The sequence below is a fragment of the Mastigoproctus giganteus genome, chromosome 10 (genome assembly GCF_048544385.1).
Source record: "Mastigoproctus giganteus isolate SK-2022 chromosome 10, ASM4854438v1, whole genome shotgun sequence".
NCBI lineage: Eukaryota > Metazoa > Arthropoda > Arachnida > Uropygi > Thelyphonidae > Mastigoproctus > Mastigoproctus giganteus.
Genome location: NC_143584.1, coordinates 202,393,373 through 202,414,958, shown reverse-complemented (window position 1 = coordinate 202,414,958; position 21,586 = coordinate 202,393,373). Strand labels below are relative to the sequence as shown.

The window sequence follows — 21,586 nt, the reverse complement described above, 5'->3', positions numbered from 1 at the left end:
TCAAATTGGTCAGGCAAGACTTTCCCTTAACAAAACCATGCTGTGTCCAAGCTATAACTGAAGTCTTGTCTAGATTATCCTGCAGTGCTTCTTTACAAAATGCCTCCATTTCTTCTATTCCAGGAAGTTAAACAACCTCCTGGAATAGATCTATAATTACTTGTGTCAACCTTTGATCCTCCTTTGTGAATTGGGGTCACATTTGCACATCTCCAGTCTATGGGTACCTCCCCTGAGTCCAAAGAAGCTCTCATAATTATGGCTAAGGGGTTTGCTTACTTCCTTTGCTGCCTCCTTTAATATAACTGGATAGATCCCATCCACCTCAGGTGCCTTTTTTATATCAGTAGTGTATCATCAACAATTTCTCCTCCACTTTTCTCTCAGTTATTACAAAAATCATCTAGCTCACTGCCAGAGTTTACTTCACCTCTGGCATTCCCCTTCCTGAATAATTCCTCATGTGTGAATGCAGATGCAAAATACTCGTTTAGTTTGTTAGCCACCTGAGCAGGATCCTCAACTGTTGAACCATCAATATCGAGTGGACCAATCTGATTCATCCCTTTCCTTCTAGAGTTTACATAGGTAAAGAATTCTTTTCTGTTTTTCTTTGCATCCTTTGCCAAGGATTTCTCATAATCTGCCTTTGCCTGCTTAATCTCCTTTGTGACTTGGTTACAGACCCGCTTATATCTATATAGCGGGTCTGTAACCAAGCTTATATCATAGGCTTCCATGTCACCCATTAATTTATATGTATCCCATGCATTTTTCTTCTCTGCCATATACTTATATGAAGAAAGACTTTAAATATGTGGGCTATTCAGGCAGGTAACTAAGTATGTCTTACAGGAAATCTGATCAAGGTCTATAAGGCTTTGAGAGGAATAATAAAATGAATTAAAATGAAATTGTAATGGTTATAAATGATACTACAGCTATGAGTAATAAATTCAAATTATGGGGGAAGTTATAGATTGGATTGTGTAGTTTTTATTTAGTTAAAAATTGTTAACTACTGGAAAAGTTGAGTAGTAATCAGCAGCAACTTTATTAAAAACTAAATTAACACTTGGAGGGGGGGGGGCAATGCAGCAAAAGCCTGGGGTTTTCTAATCACATTTTGCACCATATGACTAATACTAATATTAAACAGCTGTATTACAAAATTAATAAAAGAGCTCTGGAAGAGCTACATAAAGTGATTGCTAATGAGTTAAGAATCATATTTAAATTATACAAAGAAAAATTCTTCCTATGTTTTATGTAAAAGCATGTATTAGACTAGTCTTGATAGAATGAAAAATATATTTTACCTTCTGCTTGATGTTTGCAATGATCTTTACAATTTCACTCTGATAATTAAACATTGATCCACCAAATGTAGTCCCTTTCATATATGAAGCAGTAGCATTCAGGCCTGAAATAAAATATTACAGAAATATAACTTTCCATTTGTCAATATGATAACTACAGGGTCAGGCAAAAAAAAAAATTAAAAAATGAAATAACTACTGTTCAAACTGGTATTGTTATTTCCATTTTTATAATATACATCAAAGCATTTACAATGTGCATTTGAATCAACTTGGGTTTCTTTGGAGGAGGAGAAGACCTATGTTTCCACTGTTTGGACTGCTTCTTTGTTTCTGGCAGAAAGTGATGGACCCATCCATGGTCACATACCTTGCAAGGAATATGCTGAATCAGTTTGAAAACAATTCAAATGTTCACTTGACTTGATACTCATGCATTTTTGATCTGCTGTCAGAAACTTTGGGCCCATCATGCTGATACCTTTTTTATAGTGAGAACATCTGTTGTTATGTGGTACAAACGTTTGGATAAGATGTTGGCAATGTACAGAATTGTCACTCATTGATCACATCACTAGATCATACACGCTGTCAACAACTTCTGGAATGATGGATGTTGCAGGTCTTTTGCAGTGTGGGTCATCTTTCAAGTTCTCCCTCCCTCTTTTAAATTCTGCTGTTCATTTGTTAATCATGTAATAGAAAAGGGCATCCTCTCCCAATATTGTAACCATATCCTCATGGTTAGCTTTTGGTGTTAGTTCCTTTTTTACCAAATACCGGATGGCTGCACAGTGACTGATTTTGTTCATCTTTCCTCATTCACACAACTTGGTTCACTTCAGGACCTATAATTAAAAAAAGATGTTATTGAAATTCCATGAAACTTGGTAGGCTATTATTATTTGAAGTGTTATACATTAAGTACAGAAATTTTTAAAACTGTACCACTACCCTTTCACATTCAGGCCACAAACATTTCAAATCCCTCTCACATGTTACATTCCTGTGTCTGAAAATGGTCTCCTAAACAGCCACCATCATTGCAGAGACAATCCTCTACTCATATTTTCATATGATCCATTACTCTGTGTAATGTTTCTGGTGACATTCTTTCAATTGCATAATGAATTGGTCAAGTGTTCATGGCTGGTTTACATAGACTTTGGATTTTAAGAAACCTCAAAAAGAAATTATGAACAGGTAAGGCTGATGATTGTGGTGGCAAATTTATGTTATTAAAATGAGATATAACGTGGTCAAGAAACATTTCCTTTAAAATGTCTATGGAAAGTCTTGTAGTATATGCTGTTTTACTATCCTGCTGAAACCAGACATTTTGTATGTCGATTCCTTTTTTGATGAAGATCCTCTCTATTTACATATAATATAAATAAATTTTCTGTTTATACTCTGGGATAACCACACAGTCAAAGGATCACAAAATATAGAAAATACAAGGAAGAGCTCCGTATTTATCAGTCATGGGCTTGAACCCTCTGGTTGCTCAAAGAATGTGAACTTATGCACTCTCACGCCTGGCCACTCGGTTATATAGGGCCGAAGTTACTGTGACAGCTGAACCATTATCATTTTCACAAACGTATGGATCGAAAATGCTGAAAGCAGACATTCCACACCAAATGGTAACTTCTTGGATTGTTCATGAAGGTGACATGGATTTTCAGCTGCCCAATATCTAAAATTTTATTTATTTACATAGCAATTCAAATGAAAGTGGGCCTTGTCACTCATGATTAAGTCTCAAATGTGTATTCAAATCAAAAACAAGTACGTGTTGAACTGGTTGCATTATATATAGACAGAACTTTAAATTGATGTTTGGGGACTAAATTGAAATTATGCCCAATGTATATGCAACAGAAGCAAAATTCATAATATAAAAAAATATACAGTTGAATCTCGTTAATACAAAGTTCAAGGTACCAAAATTTTCACGTTTTGTAATAACGAGGTTTGTAGTAATGAGTAGTGTCAAAATTTTTCCTTTTTTTTTTTTTTTTTTTTTTTTTGGAACATACTATACATCTAAGAATAATAATATCAAAATAAATTAATTTAAATTAATAAAATAAAATAATATATAATAAAAACAAAAGCCTTATCTAAACAATATAGTAATAGTAATAATACATTTTTTAAAGATTTTATTTTATTTGTAAGATAAACTAAGAAAAAAGCAATTAACGAAAATGAAAATATAAAATATTGTACAGTATATATTTTGATATGTACAATATTTTAGTATCACAGTAAAAAGAATTACAATCATAATATAAAAGGAGACATAGAAGTTTTTAATAAATTAATCTAATTTAAAGAAAGAATCCAATGGTGTTTGCACAGTTTTTGTCCTATATGCATTTTTAACTACAGCACAGACATTATCAAATGCAACAGTTGTTTCTTTAGCAAAGTTACTGCAGGCCAACACATTCTCTATTATGTTCAATGCATTTTGGACATCTTTTTTAGATGGCAGTGTGTATGCGTCTTCACTTTTGCTGTAGCTGGTAACAAAAACATCATTTTCTTTGGTGCTCAGCAGCTCTTCTTGGTGATGGCATTGCAGTGATAGCAACTTCATCATCCACCCAACAAAATCCATATGCTCCTTCAAATTCCTCCATTTCTCAATGTGGCTATCACTTTCGTCAGTTGGACCATGTTTTTTGACGATATTCTCTCCAAAGCCATTCTTTCTGAAGCAGTTGATTATTACACTTGATGCAATACTGTCCCAAACAATAACAAGATTATGGATAGCATCAATAATCTTGTCATCCAAGCCATTCCAATTTGGCAGAAAATTGTTCCCTCCTTCTACATTGTGGATCAAGTACCTAACCAGCTGGGCTCTGTATGCTCTCTTGAGGTTATAAATAATGCCTTGATCCAGTGGTAGCATAAAAGTGGTGGTATTTGAAGTTAAAAACAACAGCCATATATTTGTAAACTTAAGAGCCACAGCGGATGTGCTGTACAACGATATAGAATTGTCAAAATGTTCCTTTTTTTGAAGAGATTCTTCTGTCTACTCGATAACCAAGACTAAATTTTTACTGTAAGCCAAGCACTTCTGTTGGTCTCAATCACAGGGAAGTTGGTTAACTGCTTTAAAACAGTTTCCAGATTTGGAAAACTTTTCCGAAACTGGAAACTTACCAAAACTTTCCCAAACTTTTGGTAAGTTTTCCAGGCTTGGAAAACTTACCAATCACAAGTGGGCATAGTTTTGTACAGCAATCTGAATTGCAGCATAACAGAACAGTGAGGGGGCTTAGAGGGGAACAGGTATCCTGTGTGTTGTCAGACACTCAGCCTAAAACACTGATGGATCCAATATTTCTCTATTACAGAAGATTTAGGAGAAGTCCGGTTGGCCTGCCTCCCTAAAATCCACTCATGCACACCTTCTCGATGGTAAGCCCTGTTATGTCACTTAGGTGGCAACGAACGTGTAAAGTGGTTCTCTTCAAGACGCCTGGTCAGCGTGAAGAGGAAAAGACCAAACCCTCCAGCATGAGAGCACAACAATACAAATGGCCCTCAGTCCCCAGCAGCTTTCACTCTCCTTCTTACGGCAGCGAGAGGATCAGAGTGGAAGCAGAGGGTGCTAAGAATCTCTGGGTACGACCAGGCTGCCATGCACGGAAACTGAACTTGGCCTGTTATAACGTACGATCACTCATCGGTGAAGACAGGATATTAGAGCTGGAAAAGGAATTAGAAAATGTGAATTGGAATATCATCGGTTTGGCTGAAACAAGAAGAAGAAATGAATCACTTATAAGTTTATCAAGTGGAAATCTGCTGTACACCAATGGAAACAGTGAAAGGAGTGAAGGTGGAGTTGGGTTTCTGGTCCATAAAGATTTTAAAAACAACATTTTGGAATTCAAAAGTACATCACCAAGGGTGTCAAGGCTAATACTCAAGATTTCTAAGAGGTACAAGCTAAAGATTATAATGATTTATGCACCAACATCGAGCCATGATGATGAAGAGGTTGAAGAAATGTACACCGAAATTGAGAGTCTTCTAGATGAGTAGAAAACCCACTACACTATTATTATGGGGGACTTCAATGCTAAGGTTGGAAAAAGGCAAAACAGCGCAGAAAGAGGAACTATAGGAAACTTTGGAATTGGTGAAAGAAATAAAGGAGGTGAAAGACTTGTGGAATTTGCAGAATCTCAAGGACTGTCAGTAATGAACACTTTTTTCAAGAAAAGGGTGAACAGAAAGTGGACATGGAAGAGTCCAAATGGATTAACAACTAATGAAATCGACTTCATCCTCACTAACAGAAGATATATTGTGAATGATGTTACCGTCCTGAATAAGGTAAATGTTGGAAGTGATCACAGAATGGTAAGATGTACACTTGATATAGATGTCGGAAAGGAAAAAACTGACTTGAGTAAATAATACAAAGGTCTTTGAAATAACAGAGTAGGAGAAAAAGCAGCATGTACTGGAACTTAAGAACAAGTTTGAGCTTCTGCAGACTGCTCAGGACCAAGATATCGACAAGGATTATTACAACTTTCTGAAAGTGATAAAGCCCAAGAAACTTATAGGGAAAAAGAAATCCAAGGAAGAAAAAATTAGTCAAGAAACACTTGTTATGATGAACTGAAGGCGACAAATGAAGAGCAAGATAAACACTGACAAAAAGAAAATTGAGTATACTGAGTTATGCAAAGCCATTAGAAAGAGACTCAGAGAGGACATAAGAAGATTTAACACAAGAAAAGTAGAACAAGCATTAAGGGAAAACAAAGGATTTAAATCAGCAGCCATGAGCAGTAATACAGAAAGACAAATGATACTGAAACTGAAGAATAGCGATGGTGTACTTATAAACAGCAGAGAAGGCATAATTCAAATAGCAGAAGACTACTATAGAGAATTATACAAGGAGCGAGGGAATGATACCAGCAGTGGGGAAGATGGATTGCAAAGTAGCAACACATACGACATACCCGATATTCTTCTTGATGAGGTAGAACATGCATTGAAGAAAATGAAGAATCGGAAAGCCCCGGGGGAAGATGAAGTTACTGTAGAGTTGTTAAAATTCAGAGGAAGAGACATAACACAAAAACTGGCAAGGCTCTTCACAAAGTGCATTAGAAAAGGTGTGACGCCTAAGCAGTGGAATAATGCAGTCATAGTTTTGCTGCATAAGAAAGGAGATAAATCAGAAATTGGAAATTATAGACCAATTAGCTTGTTATCCCACATCTACAAGTTGTTCACAAGGGTCATTACTAACAGATTAGAAAGAATACTTGATGAGAATCAACCGAAAGAGCAAGCTGGCTTTAGGACAGGATTCTCAACTATGGATCACCTTCACGTAATATCACAGCTAATGGAGAAAGCAAATGAATATAAAACACCATTATGCCTGGCATTTGTGGATTACGAAAAGGCATTTGATGCCACACAGCATTTCGGGCACTGGAAAGACAAGGCATAGATACCCCATATATTATGATTTTGAAGAAAATATAATATGAGAATGCTACTTCTTTTATTAGACTAGACAAAGACAGTAGCAAATTTAAAATCGAGAAAGGAGTTCGACAAGGCGACACAATATCTCCGAAGCTGTTTACTGCTGCCCTTGAGGAAGCTTTCAGAAGATTAGACTGGTCGCAGAAAGGAGTCAATGTGAATGGAGAGTACCTAAACCATTTAAGATTTGCAGATGACATTGTGGTTATAAGCCACGGTCCCAAAGAATTAGAGGAAAATCTTAATCAGTTATGCACAGTTAGTAAGGATTTTGGACTAAAGATGAATATGGCTAAAACAAAAGTAATGATGAACAAGTATGCCACGGAAAGGGAAATAATGATTGAAGGAGCAGTAATTGAAAAGGTGGAGTCATATGCTTATCTGGGACAAGTTATTAGCTGTAATAATGATAAATGGCTGGAAGTGAAGAGAAGAATAAATTTTGGATGGATAGCATTCAGGAAATATAGTCACATACTGAAGAGCAATATCCCAGTTTGTCTGAAACGTAAAATAATGAACCAGTGTATACTCCCCACCATGACTTATGGAAGTGAAACTTGGGCACTCACCAAAAGAATGGAAGAGAAGCTGAGAACTACACAGCGAAGAATGGAACGAATTATATTGGGAATCAGACTGTTAGATAAGAAGAGAAACACATGGATTAGGCAGCAAACTCAAGTAAAGAACATTCTTATCAAAACTAAAGAACTAAAATGGTCTTGGGCAGGACACATAGCTCGAAGACATGATGACAGATAGATTAAGAAAATAACAGAATGGTACTCAAGAGGAGCTAGAAGAAAACCTGGAAGACAAAGGCGGAGATGGATAGATGAAATTCATGAGTTTTTGGGTAGTAAATGGATGGCCAGTGCTCAAAACAGAAGGAATTGGAAAGTTGCTGGAGAGGCCTTCATCCTGCAGTGGATTGAAAATGGCTGATGATGCTGATGAGAACAGTGAGTCTTTGTTTACTAAATTTTCCACCATGACAAGACTCTCGAATAGCAAATGTTTTTTTTGGTAACAAATTATAAAATAAACCTGTCTTGTCAAGATTAAAAATATCCTTTATGAAATAACATAATTTTATGGATTGATAAATGTTGTTCATGAAAGTGGTTTTGCTGCATGCTTTTCAACAAGTCAGTCATCAACCAATCAGTGGAGATCTGTTCTAAGCTTTCATTAGCAATATTCTTGCAAGGATTTGATCTGTCTACTGATAACTAACAGAATGGAAAGTGTTTTTTTTTTTTTTTTTTTGTGTCATAAAAATGAGCAGTCATTTTTAAAGTGAAGAATTTGGACAAGTCTATAATTGAGATGTTTCAGACATTAAATGATGCTTAGAGATAAGTTTGATCTTATTAAAAAGTTTAATTTAAAAGGTTAAAGGGAAAAAAAAACGGAATTTCATAAATGATATATGAAGTATAGCAACACAAAAGTGACAAAAATGTTCAGTGGGTACGACAGTTTGTTCCAATAGGAAGCTAGCATTACACTTTGGCTTTAGCATATGATGCAAGAAAGCAAGCTTATACAGCATCAGCAAAAAAAAAAAAAAAAAAAAAAAAAAAGTAATTTTCCCATTTCACCTGTCCTTGAATTTATTTACGCTAACAACTTTAGCATTTTAGCATTAGCTTTAGTAGAGGCATATGATGCAAGAAAGCAAGCTTATGTAGCATCATCAAAAAATAAATAAATAAAATAAAACAAAACCCACTCCCATTTCATCCCTCCGTTCGTTCAAAATACCTGTCGAGCTGAGCCTTAAATTTATTTAGGCTATCAACTTCCACAACAAGGGATGGAAGTCTGTTCCACCAACCAACTACCCACTGGCTAAAGGCAAATATCCGCACATCTACTCTACATCTGTCTTTCCTCAATCTGAATTTATGCCCTCTCAGGTGATTATTCCGAGCAAGAGGAAGGATCCCATCGGCATTGAGCATGCTCAAACCATTCAAAGCTTTATACACCTCTATCAGATCACCTCGCCGGTGCCTAGTCTCCAGACATTGTAATTTGCAAAACTTAAGCCTTTCTTTGTAAGAGCAACCCTTTGTTCCATTCACTAATCTTGTTGCCCTTCTCTGTACTCGTTCCAGCAGCTCTACATCCTTCTTGAAATGAGGCCTCCAGACCTTCATTTTGACCAGACCTTCAGTCAAAATCAGACTGTCATTTTGAGTTTATGCACTCTCAGGTTTTTAATCTGAGCAAGAGGAAGTATCCCATCAGCACTGAGCCTGCTCAAACCATTCAAGGTCCTATACACCTCAATCAGATCACCTCGTAGGTGCCTAGTCTCCAGATGCTGCAATTTGCAGAACTTAAGCCTTTTTTGGTAAGAGGATCCCTTCAATCCCCTCACAAGTCTTGTTGCCCTTCTCTGTGTTCGTTCTAGCAACTCAACATCATTCCTAAAATGAGACCTCCAGATCTGTATGCAGTACTCAAGGTGTGGCCTGACCATTGCTTTATACAAAGGGATAATCACCTCCCTATCCCTGCTAGCAATATTCCCGTAAATCATTGAGAAGACCCCATGACCTGCTCTGGCCGCCTCTCTGCACTGCTCAGTAAACTTCATATCTGACTGTGCAATTACCCCCAAGTCTTTTTCATTCTCCACTACTCTGAATGTAGTACCACACAGTTGGTGCAATTCTCTGAGGTTACTGCTACCCATATGCAGTACTTTACACTTGTCAATGCTAAACTCTAGTTGCCACTTATCAGTCCACCTGTCCAACTTTACTAGAATTACTGAAGGAGTAAATTTCACTAAAGAGCTGCTCACACTGGTGGAATGGAACACATAAACATAAGGAAAATTTTTGCCCATGATTCCACAAATTTTACATTTTAGCAAAGAAATTAAATTAGTTCTGATTTTTTAAAGCAGAGTTGAAAGCAGCATATATGTAGAAAGTTACGGATTCCATTTTGCAAACAGATATCAAAGCATTTTGATAACTATCTTCAAGTTTTTGAAATTTAATATTCTTTGCAATTCAGTACTTTTTTTGAGCTTTGGCCTATTTAGTGATAAATGACTCTTTTTCCTGTATATCCAAACATACAGATATATATAAAGGTTTAGACTAACTCTCCTTTGATGCACCAATTATACAATCCTTGGACTCAGGGGAGGTCCCCACGGACTGGAGTTGCGCAAATGTATGCCCAATTCACAAAAGGGGATTGAAGGGTGACACGAGTATTTACAGACCAGTTAGTTTAACTTCTGTTCTGGGTAAAATAATGGAGTCACTGGTTAAAGATGCATTGTAGGATCATCTAGACAAGACTGCAGCAATAATTCAGACACAGCATGGGTTTGTTAAGGGAAAGTCTTGTCTGACAAATTCGATAGGATATTATGATGTGGTTACAAAGGAACTGGATGCAAAAAATAATTTTGATATCATATATTTGGATTTCAGGAAAGCTTTTGACACTGCTGCGCATGGAAGACTATTGTACAAATTGGAGCAGAATGGTATTAAGGGTAAGTTGCTACAATGGATAAAAGGATGGTTGAGTGGCAGAAGACAGAGGGTGGTAATTAATGGAGTCCCACAGGGTTTGCTGTTGGGTCCTCTGTTGTTTTGTATATTTATCAATGATATTCATGAAGGTATATCAGGCTTAGTGTCGAAGTTTGCAGATGATACAAAGGTTGGCAGGGTTGTTAATGACAGTAATGGCAGTGTGCTACTGCAACAGGATCTAGATAATTTGGGCAGGTGGGCTAAGAAGTGGCAACTGAAGTTTAACCTTGACATGGTAGAAAATGAAAAAGACCTGGGAGTAATTGTGCAGTCAGATATGAAGTTTTCTGAGCAATGCAGACAGGCTGCCAGGGCAGGTCATGGGGTTTTGTCAATGATATATAGGAATTTTGCTAGCAGGGAAAAGGAGGTGATTGTCCCTCTGTATAAGGCAATGGTCAGGCCACGCCTTGAGTACTGTGTACAGGTCTGGAGGCCTCATTTTAGGAAGGATGTAGATTTACTTGAGCGTGTACAGAGAAGGGCAACAACAGTGGTGAGGGGAATGAAGGGATCCTCTTACCAAGAGAGGCTTAAGTTCTGCAAATTGCAGTGGCTGGAGACTAGGCACCTGCGCTGTGATCTGAATGAGGTGTATAAGGCCTTGAATGGATTGAGCATGCTGAATTCTGATGGGATCCTTCCACTTGTTCAGATTACGAACCTAAGGAGGCATAAATTCAAATTAAGAAAAGACAGATGTAGAATAGATGTGCGGAAATTTGCCTTTAGCCAGCAGGTGGTTAATTGCTGGAACAAACTTCCATCTGTCGTGGAAGTTGATAGGTTAAATAAATTTAAGGAGGAACTGGACAGGCATTTGGAGGGAATGGTGTGATTTTTTTTTTTTTTTTTTTTTTTTTGGCTGATGCTGCATAAGCTCATACACTTTCTTTCTTGCATTACATGCCATTACTACAACTACTACTTGTTCCAAGATGATATGTGGTCTCTTTGGTGATGTGATTGTTGGACTACACTTTCTACAAAGGGTATGAGCCAAAATGCATCTGAACAAGCAATGGATATAACTATATTGGATTGTTTTTATGATTTGCCACAATATATGACACAAAATGTTGTTTCAAAGCAGGGTCTTTGTTTCTGTTATATGTTGAGTCGTGAGTCACACACACACATATATATATATATACACACACATGAAAAAAAAATAATAATAAAATAATAATAAATAAATAAATTTAAAAAAATACCGGCATTGGCATCTTTAATTATTCCTTCCTTTTCAGCTTCATATTCTGCCCAAGCTGCTTGGCGTTCTTCTTCAGTAAGATCTTCTTCAGAAATGTTTTGAAGAAGAGAATCATGTTCATGGTATGTCACAATCCATTCTTTATGACGAATTAGCAATTCTGCTAATAAGCGATCCTAATATGATTAAAAAGTAATTTAAATATTTACATATATAACAGTGCATTTTGCAGTATGTAGAATATTGCAAAATGCAATATGTACAATATCTTAATGGTACATTGCCTCTATTGGCCTGTAATACAGAATGCAATCTTCACAAATCATGTTTGCCACTTTATTAGTATTAGCCGTATGGTGCAAGAAATTACCAAGGGTTTTGCTGTACCAGCCAAAAAAAAAAATAAATAAATAAAAAAACTATCTAGTTGACCCCCCTCCTCATACATGACATGACAGAAAAGGTTCGAACCCCCCTCCTCATACATGACATGACAGAAAAGGTTCGACAGGCAGTTTATGAGAAATCACTAGCAAACAGAGCAAAGAAGGGGGATAAAGAATTCTTCACATATATAAATGCCAAGAAGAGCAGGACAAACCAGATCGGACCTTTACGTAAGGGAAAGGGGATAGTAATAAATACACCAGCTGCCGTTGCAGATGAACTCAACAGTTATTTTGCATCGATATTTACAAATGAAAAGCCTTTTGTGGCAATGGCAAATTGTGGGAGTGAAGTTAAAAAATATGTAATTAATGATATTGAAATTTCGCAAGATTATTTAATGAAAAAACTTTCGAGCCTACAGACCAGTATGGCTCCTGGAGTTGATGGAATATACCCTATAATCTTAAGAGAGGCAGCAAGCGACTGCATTGAACCATTGAGGCTAATTATGCGAGCATCACTAGACTCTGGGGAGATTCCCTTGGATTGGAAAAGTGCAAATGTATCTCCCATACATAAGGGTGGCTCTAAAAGTGAAATTGGAAATTATCACCCTGTCAGTCTGATTTCAGTAGTAGGGAAAATCATGGAGGCAATGATCAAGGGTGGAATTCAGGATCATTTGGATCGAATTGAAATTATCAAGGATACTCAGCATGGTTTTGTAAAGGGAAAATCATGTTTAACAAATCTGGTTCGCTATTTCGAAAGGGTCACTCACGAGCTGGATTTAGGGAATAATTTCGACATTGTTTATTTAGATTTCAGCAAAGCTTTTGACTCAGTCCCACATGAGCGGTTGCTTTATAAGCTGGAACAGGTTGGAATCACTGGGAAAATCCTTAGATCGATAGAAGGATGGCTTCAGGGCGGGAGGCAGAGGATTGTGATAAATGGCTATTCCTCAGATTGGGTTGATGTAAGAAGTGGGGTTCCCCAAGGATCAGTATTAGGACCACTGTTGTTTTTAATTTTCATAAACGACATTGATGAAGGGATAGAGGGCGTGATGTCTAAATTTGCAGATGATGTTAAAATTGGTAGAGTAGTTAATGATCACTGTCAAGCTGAGCTTCTTCAGAGAGACCTAGATAGACTTCAGGAATGGTCAGAAAAATGGCAGCTGTGCTTTAATCCAACAAAGTGTAAGGTATTACACCTGGGAAACAGTAATCCAAAAAAAACTTATTCACTTGGTGGAGTTCAACTAAACCCAGTACTGGAGGAAAGGGACTTGGGTGTTACGATACGTCAGACATGAAATTCTCTGAGCATTGTAAACAGGTTGCAAGGAAGGCCCATGGTGTCCTATCGATGATCTATCGAACTTTTGCAAGCAGAGATAGGGACGTGATAATCCCATTATATAAGGCTTATGTTATGGAATACTGTGTTCAAGTATGGAGACCGCACCTAAAGAAAGACATTGAGCTTCTTGAAAGGGTGCAAAGAAGGGTAATTCGCCTGGTGAGATCGGCAAAAGGGCGTCCTTATGAAGAAAGACTTCGAATATGTGGGTTGCAGAGTGTGGAAACCTTAGAGGAGATTTGATTGAGGTGTTTAAGGCTCTGAGAGGCATCAGTAAAATGAATGAGGACAAAATTTTCAAGATTATAAATGATGCTAGAAGTAGGGGACATAAATTCAAGTTACGGGGGGGGGGGAATGTTTAGATTGGACTGCAGTAAGTTTTATTTTAGCCAGCGAGTTATAAATTACTGGAATAAGTTGCCTTCATGGGTGGTAGAGGCCGACAGTTTGGGGAAATTCAAAGGTCATCTGGATAGTACTTTCGGGTAAGGGAAGCGCACAGGATGATAGGTTTAATTTCCTTTTTATTTATTTTTTATTTTATTTTTTTTATTTATTAATTATTATTATTTATTTTTTGTTTTTATCATTGTTTTGTTCGGATTTTTTTTTTTTTTGGCTGGTGCAGCATAAGCCATAGGCTTTCTTGCACCATGCGGCCGTTACTAATACTAATACTAATTGATAGAAATATTTTTCATTCTCTAGTAGAACGATGTTACACCGAGCAAGTGATATTGGCATCCACAGACAACCATCATAAGTTGTTCCGATGTGTTTAGTGGTTCAACTGGATTCAAATCGGAGCTAGGAGCAGGCCAGATCATTAGTTTTACATTATTCTTAACAAACCAAGCTATTGTATATCAAGCTTTGTGATAGGGGCGCTGGCCTACTGAAATATGTTTAGTCATGAGTTTTAAAATTGCATCAATGTTGGAAGAACAGCAATACTGAGGTTAGTATTAGCATAGGCATATGATGCAAGAAAGCAAGCTTATACAGCATCAGCAAAAAAAAAAAAAAAAAATATATATATCCCACTTCACACATCCATTTGCTCTAAATGTTTGTCCAGCAATTTCCCGAATTTATTTAAGCTATCAACTTCCACAATGGCAGATGGAAGTTTTTTCCAGAAACCAACCGCCCGCTGGCAATAGGCAATTTCTGCACATCTATTGTACAACTGTCTTCTCTCAATTTTAATTTATACCCTGCTCAAACCATTTAAGTTTTAATTTGAATTTCAGCCTGCATAAACCATTCAAAACCTTATACACCTCAATCAGATCACCCTGCAAGTGCCTAGTCTCCAAATGCTGCAATTTGCATAACTTAACCTTTCTTGGTAAGAGGACCCCTTCGTTCCCTCACAAATCTTGTTGCTCTTCTCTGCACACGTTCAAGCAACTCTACATCCTTCCTAAAATGAAGCCTCCAGACCTATACACAGTACTCAAGGTGTAGCCTGACCACTGCCTTATACAAAGGGATAATCACCTCCTTATCTCTACTAGCAAAATTCCTGTATATCATTGACAAGATGTCATGATCTGCTCTGGCAGCTTGTTTGCACAGCTCAGAAAACTTCATATGTGACTGCACAATTTTGCTTGTAACTTTGATGGAGAGTCCTTTTCAGACTATTCTCCAGGTTAAGAGCGCATCTAGATGAAAACAACATATACGACTGCACATTATCATGGCAGGATATCCTTCTAAACTCTTTCAGAGGTCAGATCCTTGGAGCATGACATCACTGCACCCACTGTTGTACATTAACTTTCCCAATGAAAACTTTGTGAATAGAAGCTGTTATGTTATGTTGTTGTTGTTATTTGGTTTTTAGGAGCATTAGCAACTAAGGCCATATTGCTCCGGGATATGCGGTAGTCATTCCCTGACCTTTCCGCATCCTCCATATTTGGTGGTGCGAATAGAAGCTCATCTGTGAAACTCTCGTTGACGCAATATGATGAATGACTATGCTCTTATATCTTCTAGTAGGGATGTACAAGACCAGTTTATCAGAAATGGAGTAAATGGAGATACCATGCCATCAAAATATGCAATCCTTGATATAAACAATCAACTTTGGCACGGCCAACTGTCTTGCATCTGCATATGATGTTTTAGACAGAGGCCTTTGTCCTCCGTGAGAGTATAGTCATTTTACTACTTGTCACTCATTTGGAGAGACAAGGGTTCAATTACTGCTCAAAAGTCCTCTTTAATCAATGCTGTAGTTAGATGATCTCAGGTGTCAGAAGTAGCATTTTTCCTATGAGCAATTCCAGGTTTTTCAGCCTGCACCACATGCAAACTGCCTTGTGAATGTGCCCTTGTACACCATAATATACAAACTGCATCGATTAACGCGATTAATTCGTCCCGCGAGTGCATTGCGCAAAACGGAAATGCGTTAATTGAATACAATAATCAATAGGAAAATTTATAATTTGTCCTTGACCTTCTGGAATGTCCATAAAGAATTTTAAAAATACCTTTTAAATAACTTTTTATCTGTATACAATGTAAAAGATAATGAAAATAATCATGGAATTAAATGTTTATTGCATAAAACAGCGGTTCCCAAACTGCGCACTGCGGAATATTTTAAATTTTCGAGGGAAACACAGCGATACTCGACATCTGTCGGACACCGCGCGAACTGCTATCTCGAGGTAGTTCACAGTTTCACCATTTCTTATTAAGTTGTTTGGACCTAACTACTAAACGGAACTGTTAGGTATTTCTTTTGGTCTGGGTACACCTTGAAAAAATTACTGAGACACTAAGGGCGCCATGAACCGAGAAAGTTTGGGAACCTCTGACATAAAATACACAATGAAGAAATGACTGTTGCGGAAACATTTGAACAGTGTTGACTTTCTCTTTTCATCAATGAATTTCCGATAGCCGACAACAATCTTCTCTGGGCCCTGGCGAAATAAATATTGCAGAAAACCCCAAACCTTTTGTTTGAGGTTCTCTGCGATACGAAAGATTTCATCTAATTCTTTTACCGTTATCTCCTTCGCAGGTAACATTTTCAACTGGTTAAAAATTTGAATTTTTATGCAAGTGTGCATTGACTTTATTAGCAGGAGACAAACAAGTAACATGTCTTCTTCTTCTGATGGTTGATGGAACAAACCGAGGTGGGCAGCAGGCAAACGTTTGTTTATTGACCGTACAACTCGCGGTAAGCTTAACGTGCGATTCAAATCTTTTTCAACTATCGCATAAAAAAAAGATTGTGTTAACTGGAAATCTGCATCGTGTAAAGCAGCGATTTCCAAACTGGGAGGTGCAGACTAGTGTAAAAGGAAGCGCGAAAAGTTTAACAGGAATGTAATTTTCATAACATAACATATATAAATAAAAAAATATATACATATAAATAAACTTTCATAACATAATATTAAATTTTATAACCTATTTTTTAAAGCATTTATCACCACCTATCTCACTCTAACTTTGATATAAACACGAGATAAACATTTATTTGGAAAAAAAAATTATATTTTGCTGAAATGGATTGATGAATTATGATTGATATGATGTAATGTAATATATATAATTTAGTGCGTACTATATATGACATATACATATAGGTAGATTGCATAGAATAGATTGCATGGTTGAAAATATAGTTTCAGCGGTGTGCTATTGTGTTTTTTATTGTCTTTGTGGCGTGATTACTTTCTGATAATAATCGTTAGTTATTTAGAAGTTGTATTTTTTAAGAATATAAATTTAACCCTAATATTTTTAGACGAATGGATACATTTTTTAACTGGTTAAAAGAGAAAATCCAATAATAATGAAGATACTGATGCTGATACAAGTAAAGGTAGTGGGAATACAAGCAACAGGGAACAAGAAGGTAGAACTCCCAAGACAAGAAAATACGATTCATCCTATTTATCATTAGAATTCACAAGTGTTATTATAGATGGCTTGGAAAAACCAATGTGTTTGTTTTGTACGAAAGTTTTGGCTGCAGATAGTATGAGACCAGGCAAATTAAAACAGCACCTTAAAACTATGCATTCTGAATAAGTTGGTAAGCCCATAGAATTTTTTCAAAGAAAATTAGATGAGTTTAATAAACAAAAGCAAACGCTCAAAAAAAAGTTTCTGTTCCATCAAATGCATTGCTAGCATCGTACCAAGTTTCTTATAGAATTGCGAAATGTAAAAAAACCACACAATAGAAGAAACTCTAGTTTTGCCAGCAGCCATTGATATGGTTAAAATAATGTATGGCGAATCATATGCGAAACAGTTACGACAAATACCGCTTGCTGATAATATAGTTGGCAGAAGAATCGATGATATATCTGAAGATCTTTGCGATCAGTTAGTTTCTCGAATGCGTACTTTGAAATTCGCCATACAAGTAGATGAGGCAACTAAAGATGCTCATTTAATTGCACATGTTTGATATGTTGCAGAAACTAATATAATGGAAGATATATTATTTTGCAACCCCATTCCTGGAAAGGCCACATCCAATGAAATTTTTAATATAATTGACACTTTTTTTGATGAGAAGACATAAAGTGGAATAACTGCATTGGACTCTGTACTGATGGAGCACAGTCAATGTCAGGACACAAGGCAGGTCTTCAAGCATTAGTTAAAAAGAAAGCACCCGGAGTTATCTGGACGCACTGCATGCTTCACAGAGCAGCTCTTGTGTCAAAAAATATGAACGGGGAACTTAACATTTTTACAAAATGTTATTATAAACTACATACAAAACAGTCCTTTAAAAGTTAGGTTGTTTGCAAAGTTGTGTGAAGATATGGAAGCTAATTATACCTCACTTCTATACTATTGTGAAGTGCGCTGGCTATCTCATGCAAGTGATTCAAAGGGTGTTTGAATCAAAGAAGAGATTGCAATTTTTCTTGATGAAAATCATAATGAAGAGGCAAATTTATTTAGGAATGATAACTTTGTTAAACTTGCCTATTTTGGTTGAAATTTTTGGAAAATTGAGTGTTTTGAATAAATCAATGCAAGGACCACAAATGCATTCACTGATTCAAAAAGACAAAGTGAAAGCATTCATAAAAAATTGGAGCTATGGAAATCAAATTTACAAAAAAATAAGTTCGACATGTTTCCACTTTTAAATGATTTCTGTGGCAGAGTTAATATTGAAGCAAACAAAAATCTATTTACTGAACACTTGGATGGTTTGCATGGATGGAATACTTGAATGGAAATACATGGATTAGGCAGCAAACTCAAGTAAAGGACATTCTTATCAAAACTAAAGAACTAAAATGGTCTTGGGCAGGACACATAGCTCGAAGACATGATGACAGATGGACTAAGAAAATAACATAATGGTATCCAAGAGGAGCTAGAAGAAAACCTGGAAGACAAAGGCGGAGATGGATAGATGAAATTCATGAGTTTGTGGGTAGTAAATGGATGGCCAGTGCTCAAAACAGAAGGAACTGGAAAATTGCTGGAGAGGCCTTCATCCTGCAGTGGATTGAAAATGGATGATGATGATGATGGATGGTTTGCTAATGCACTTTTCACATTATTTCGAAGATCTTGATTTTACAAAGTTCGAGTGGATACAGAATCCATTTGTTGATGAACAAGGTGACGAATTTGGATTGACAACTATTGAAAAGGAAAAATTGATAGAATTATCATGCGATACTTCATTGAAACAAAAATTTCAGAGTGAAACCCTAGTTCAATTTTGGTTGGATCAAAGTAAAGAATATAATACTTTGTCAAGCAAAGCAATGCAAGTACTGCTGCCATTCGTAACATCATATTTATGCGAAACGGGATTTCCTGCATTAGCTGCAATGAAATCCAAATATCGAGCCCATTTAGTAGTAGAAAAAGAGCTACGAGTAGCACTCTCCTCAATGACACCTAGATTTGATAAACTTTGTGCTAATAAACAAGCACATCCATCGCATTAAAAACAAATTAATTTAAAAATGAATATATATATAGTAAAACCTTGTTTTTTTTGTCAATTACGTTTTTTAAATTTTTTTGTATTAATGCATTTTTTACCATTTAAAAATGTGTCTATTATTTTATGAAATAAAGGGGAGGAGGTGCTAAGATTAGATTTTTTTAAAAAGGGGGTGTAGTAACATAAAGTTTGGAAACCATTGGTGTAAAGTGAAAAGTGGTATAATTTCAAATAGCGTTAACTGAAAATCGCGTTGATTGAACTCGTGTTATGCGAGGCCTGGCTGTATAATTATAATAATTATTATTAGCTATATGGTGTGAGGAAGCCTGAGGCTTATACTGCACCAACCAAAAAAAAAAAAAAAAAATATTTCTCAATTACCCCAAGAGACAGAGAGAGTCAGAAGTAGAAGGGAATCACCAAGAAAGAGAAGAATGATGATATCCAGCTCATGACCCTGGGTGTGCCAAGCCCATACTCACCAGATGTGAGCTCCTAGGGTAATTGGTGCAATATGGACTAATTTGCTGATGTACCTAAAACCCAACAAAAACAAATGTCTTTTAAAATGTTAATAAGCTTCAAAATTCAATGTATGTGGAGTCGTAACCTATATAACTACCACGTTCCATGTTGGTTATAGATTAGGTCTATGTTTCCGCCACCTTTCCATCTGAACTTATTTCTGTAAACCATGTTGACTGTAAATGATATCTACAGCTTAATTCATGTCTGTATAACTACAGTGGTCTTCTACAATATCTACTTAATAAACAACTGTCAGTGCCCATTGCAAAAATTTCACAACTGATATTTTTCTCTAGCTGTCCTAAAGAAATATAGTTCGTGTTCTGTTGCAATCCCCAATCCTGGATGCATTTGCAGGAGCACGAAAATGCATGTTTCTTCTAAACCGCAAGCAGGGCCCACATGAGTATGGGCGAGCTGGGTGGTTGCCCGGGCACTGATGCTTTGGGGGTGTTGAAGGTTTGAGAGGGTACATATGCTTCGTGGAAGGGGGGGGGAAACAAAAGATTTGGGGAAAGATGTGGAGGCCCTTTCTTTCTCTATAGTGCAGTAAACAGTCAAAAATGCATCAGCCACATTGAATGGCATCCGATGCAAAGGTCCTCTGCCTTTCAAAGATTTTAATAAAAATTGATAGAGAACCCAGGAATACCAAACTAACCGAAAATTTTCTCTCACACCCCTCAGAGATGGATGGACTGAGTTTGCAAAACAATGGCAGCTCCCTTGAAAGGGGCACTTTAATTGCCTTCTTCCAGGCTCTAACCTGAAAGAGGTATCAGGGTAGAGCCTGGTTAATATATGTCTTGAGAAAAACATATGTCCACCCTTCCATTTGTATATCAACTTATTTGCAGCCAAGAAGATTTTATTTTCAAGTATCTTTACTATGGACTAGAGTTCACTGCTCTCATTTGGTTCCTTCTTGCATTTCCATTTATATTTTTTTCTGAAATAGCGATCACTTCTTTCCATGCATTCATTCAAGAAGCTTCTAACTATAAGTGTGTTGGCTGGTTGTCAGCAAGAAGGAAGTGCATATTTTTGGTTTATGTTTAGGAGTCTGCAGTGAAAACATCATATTCTTTCACTGCTAAGAATCAATACTGACACCTGATAAAGACTTTTGAAATTTATAAATAACAATAAATTACAAGATACGTTGCCAAATTTATGGGTAGCATTGAGAGTTATGCTGACAATTCCATTAACTGTAGCAAGTGGGGAAAGGAGTTTTAACAAATTAAAGCTAATTAAAATATTTGAGATCAATGTTGCAGGCAAGATTAAATTCATTAGCAATACTATCAACTGAAAATGATGTGGCTGCAAATTTGGGTTTTACCAATGTCATTAATAAATTTTCTGATATAAAATCAAGGAAAGGAATGCGTTTAATGGAATTTCGTTTGGCACTTGATAAAAATATGACATTTGTTGTTAATAACAAAAAATTCTTCTTAAATTTTTGTTTTGTATTTTTAAATAGTTTTGATGTAACTTGTGATGTAATGTAAAATATATATTTATTCTGTAAGCATTTACTATTAAGTACTGTCAAGTGTCAGTCTGTCTCCAAATTCTTCCACTTCCAGATGGGATACCGATTTGAAATTTGGTATAAATATAGGTGATTGGCTATAATCCTATGTGCATCCTATTTATTTCA

General features: G+C 36.4%; 1 protein-coding gene across 3 annotated transcripts in view; it reads right to left on the bottom strand.

The window, feature by feature from the left end:
* XNP (ATRX chromatin remodeler XNP) overlaps positions 1-21,586 on the bottom strand; it is a 664,672-nt gene that overhangs the window by 76,678 nt on the left and 566,408 nt on the right. For all 3 annotated transcript variants that reach the window (XM_090383634.1, XM_090383636.1, XM_090383635.1), the window contains exons 24-25: positions 11,659-11,833; positions 1,320-1,423 (exon numbers count right to left, since the gene is read on the bottom strand). In XM_090383634.1, coding sequence (XP_090239760.1) covers positions 1,320-1,423; positions 11,659-11,833 — 279 coding nt within the window. The remainder of the gene's footprint in view (positions 1-1,319; positions 1,424-11,658; positions 11,834-21,586) is intronic.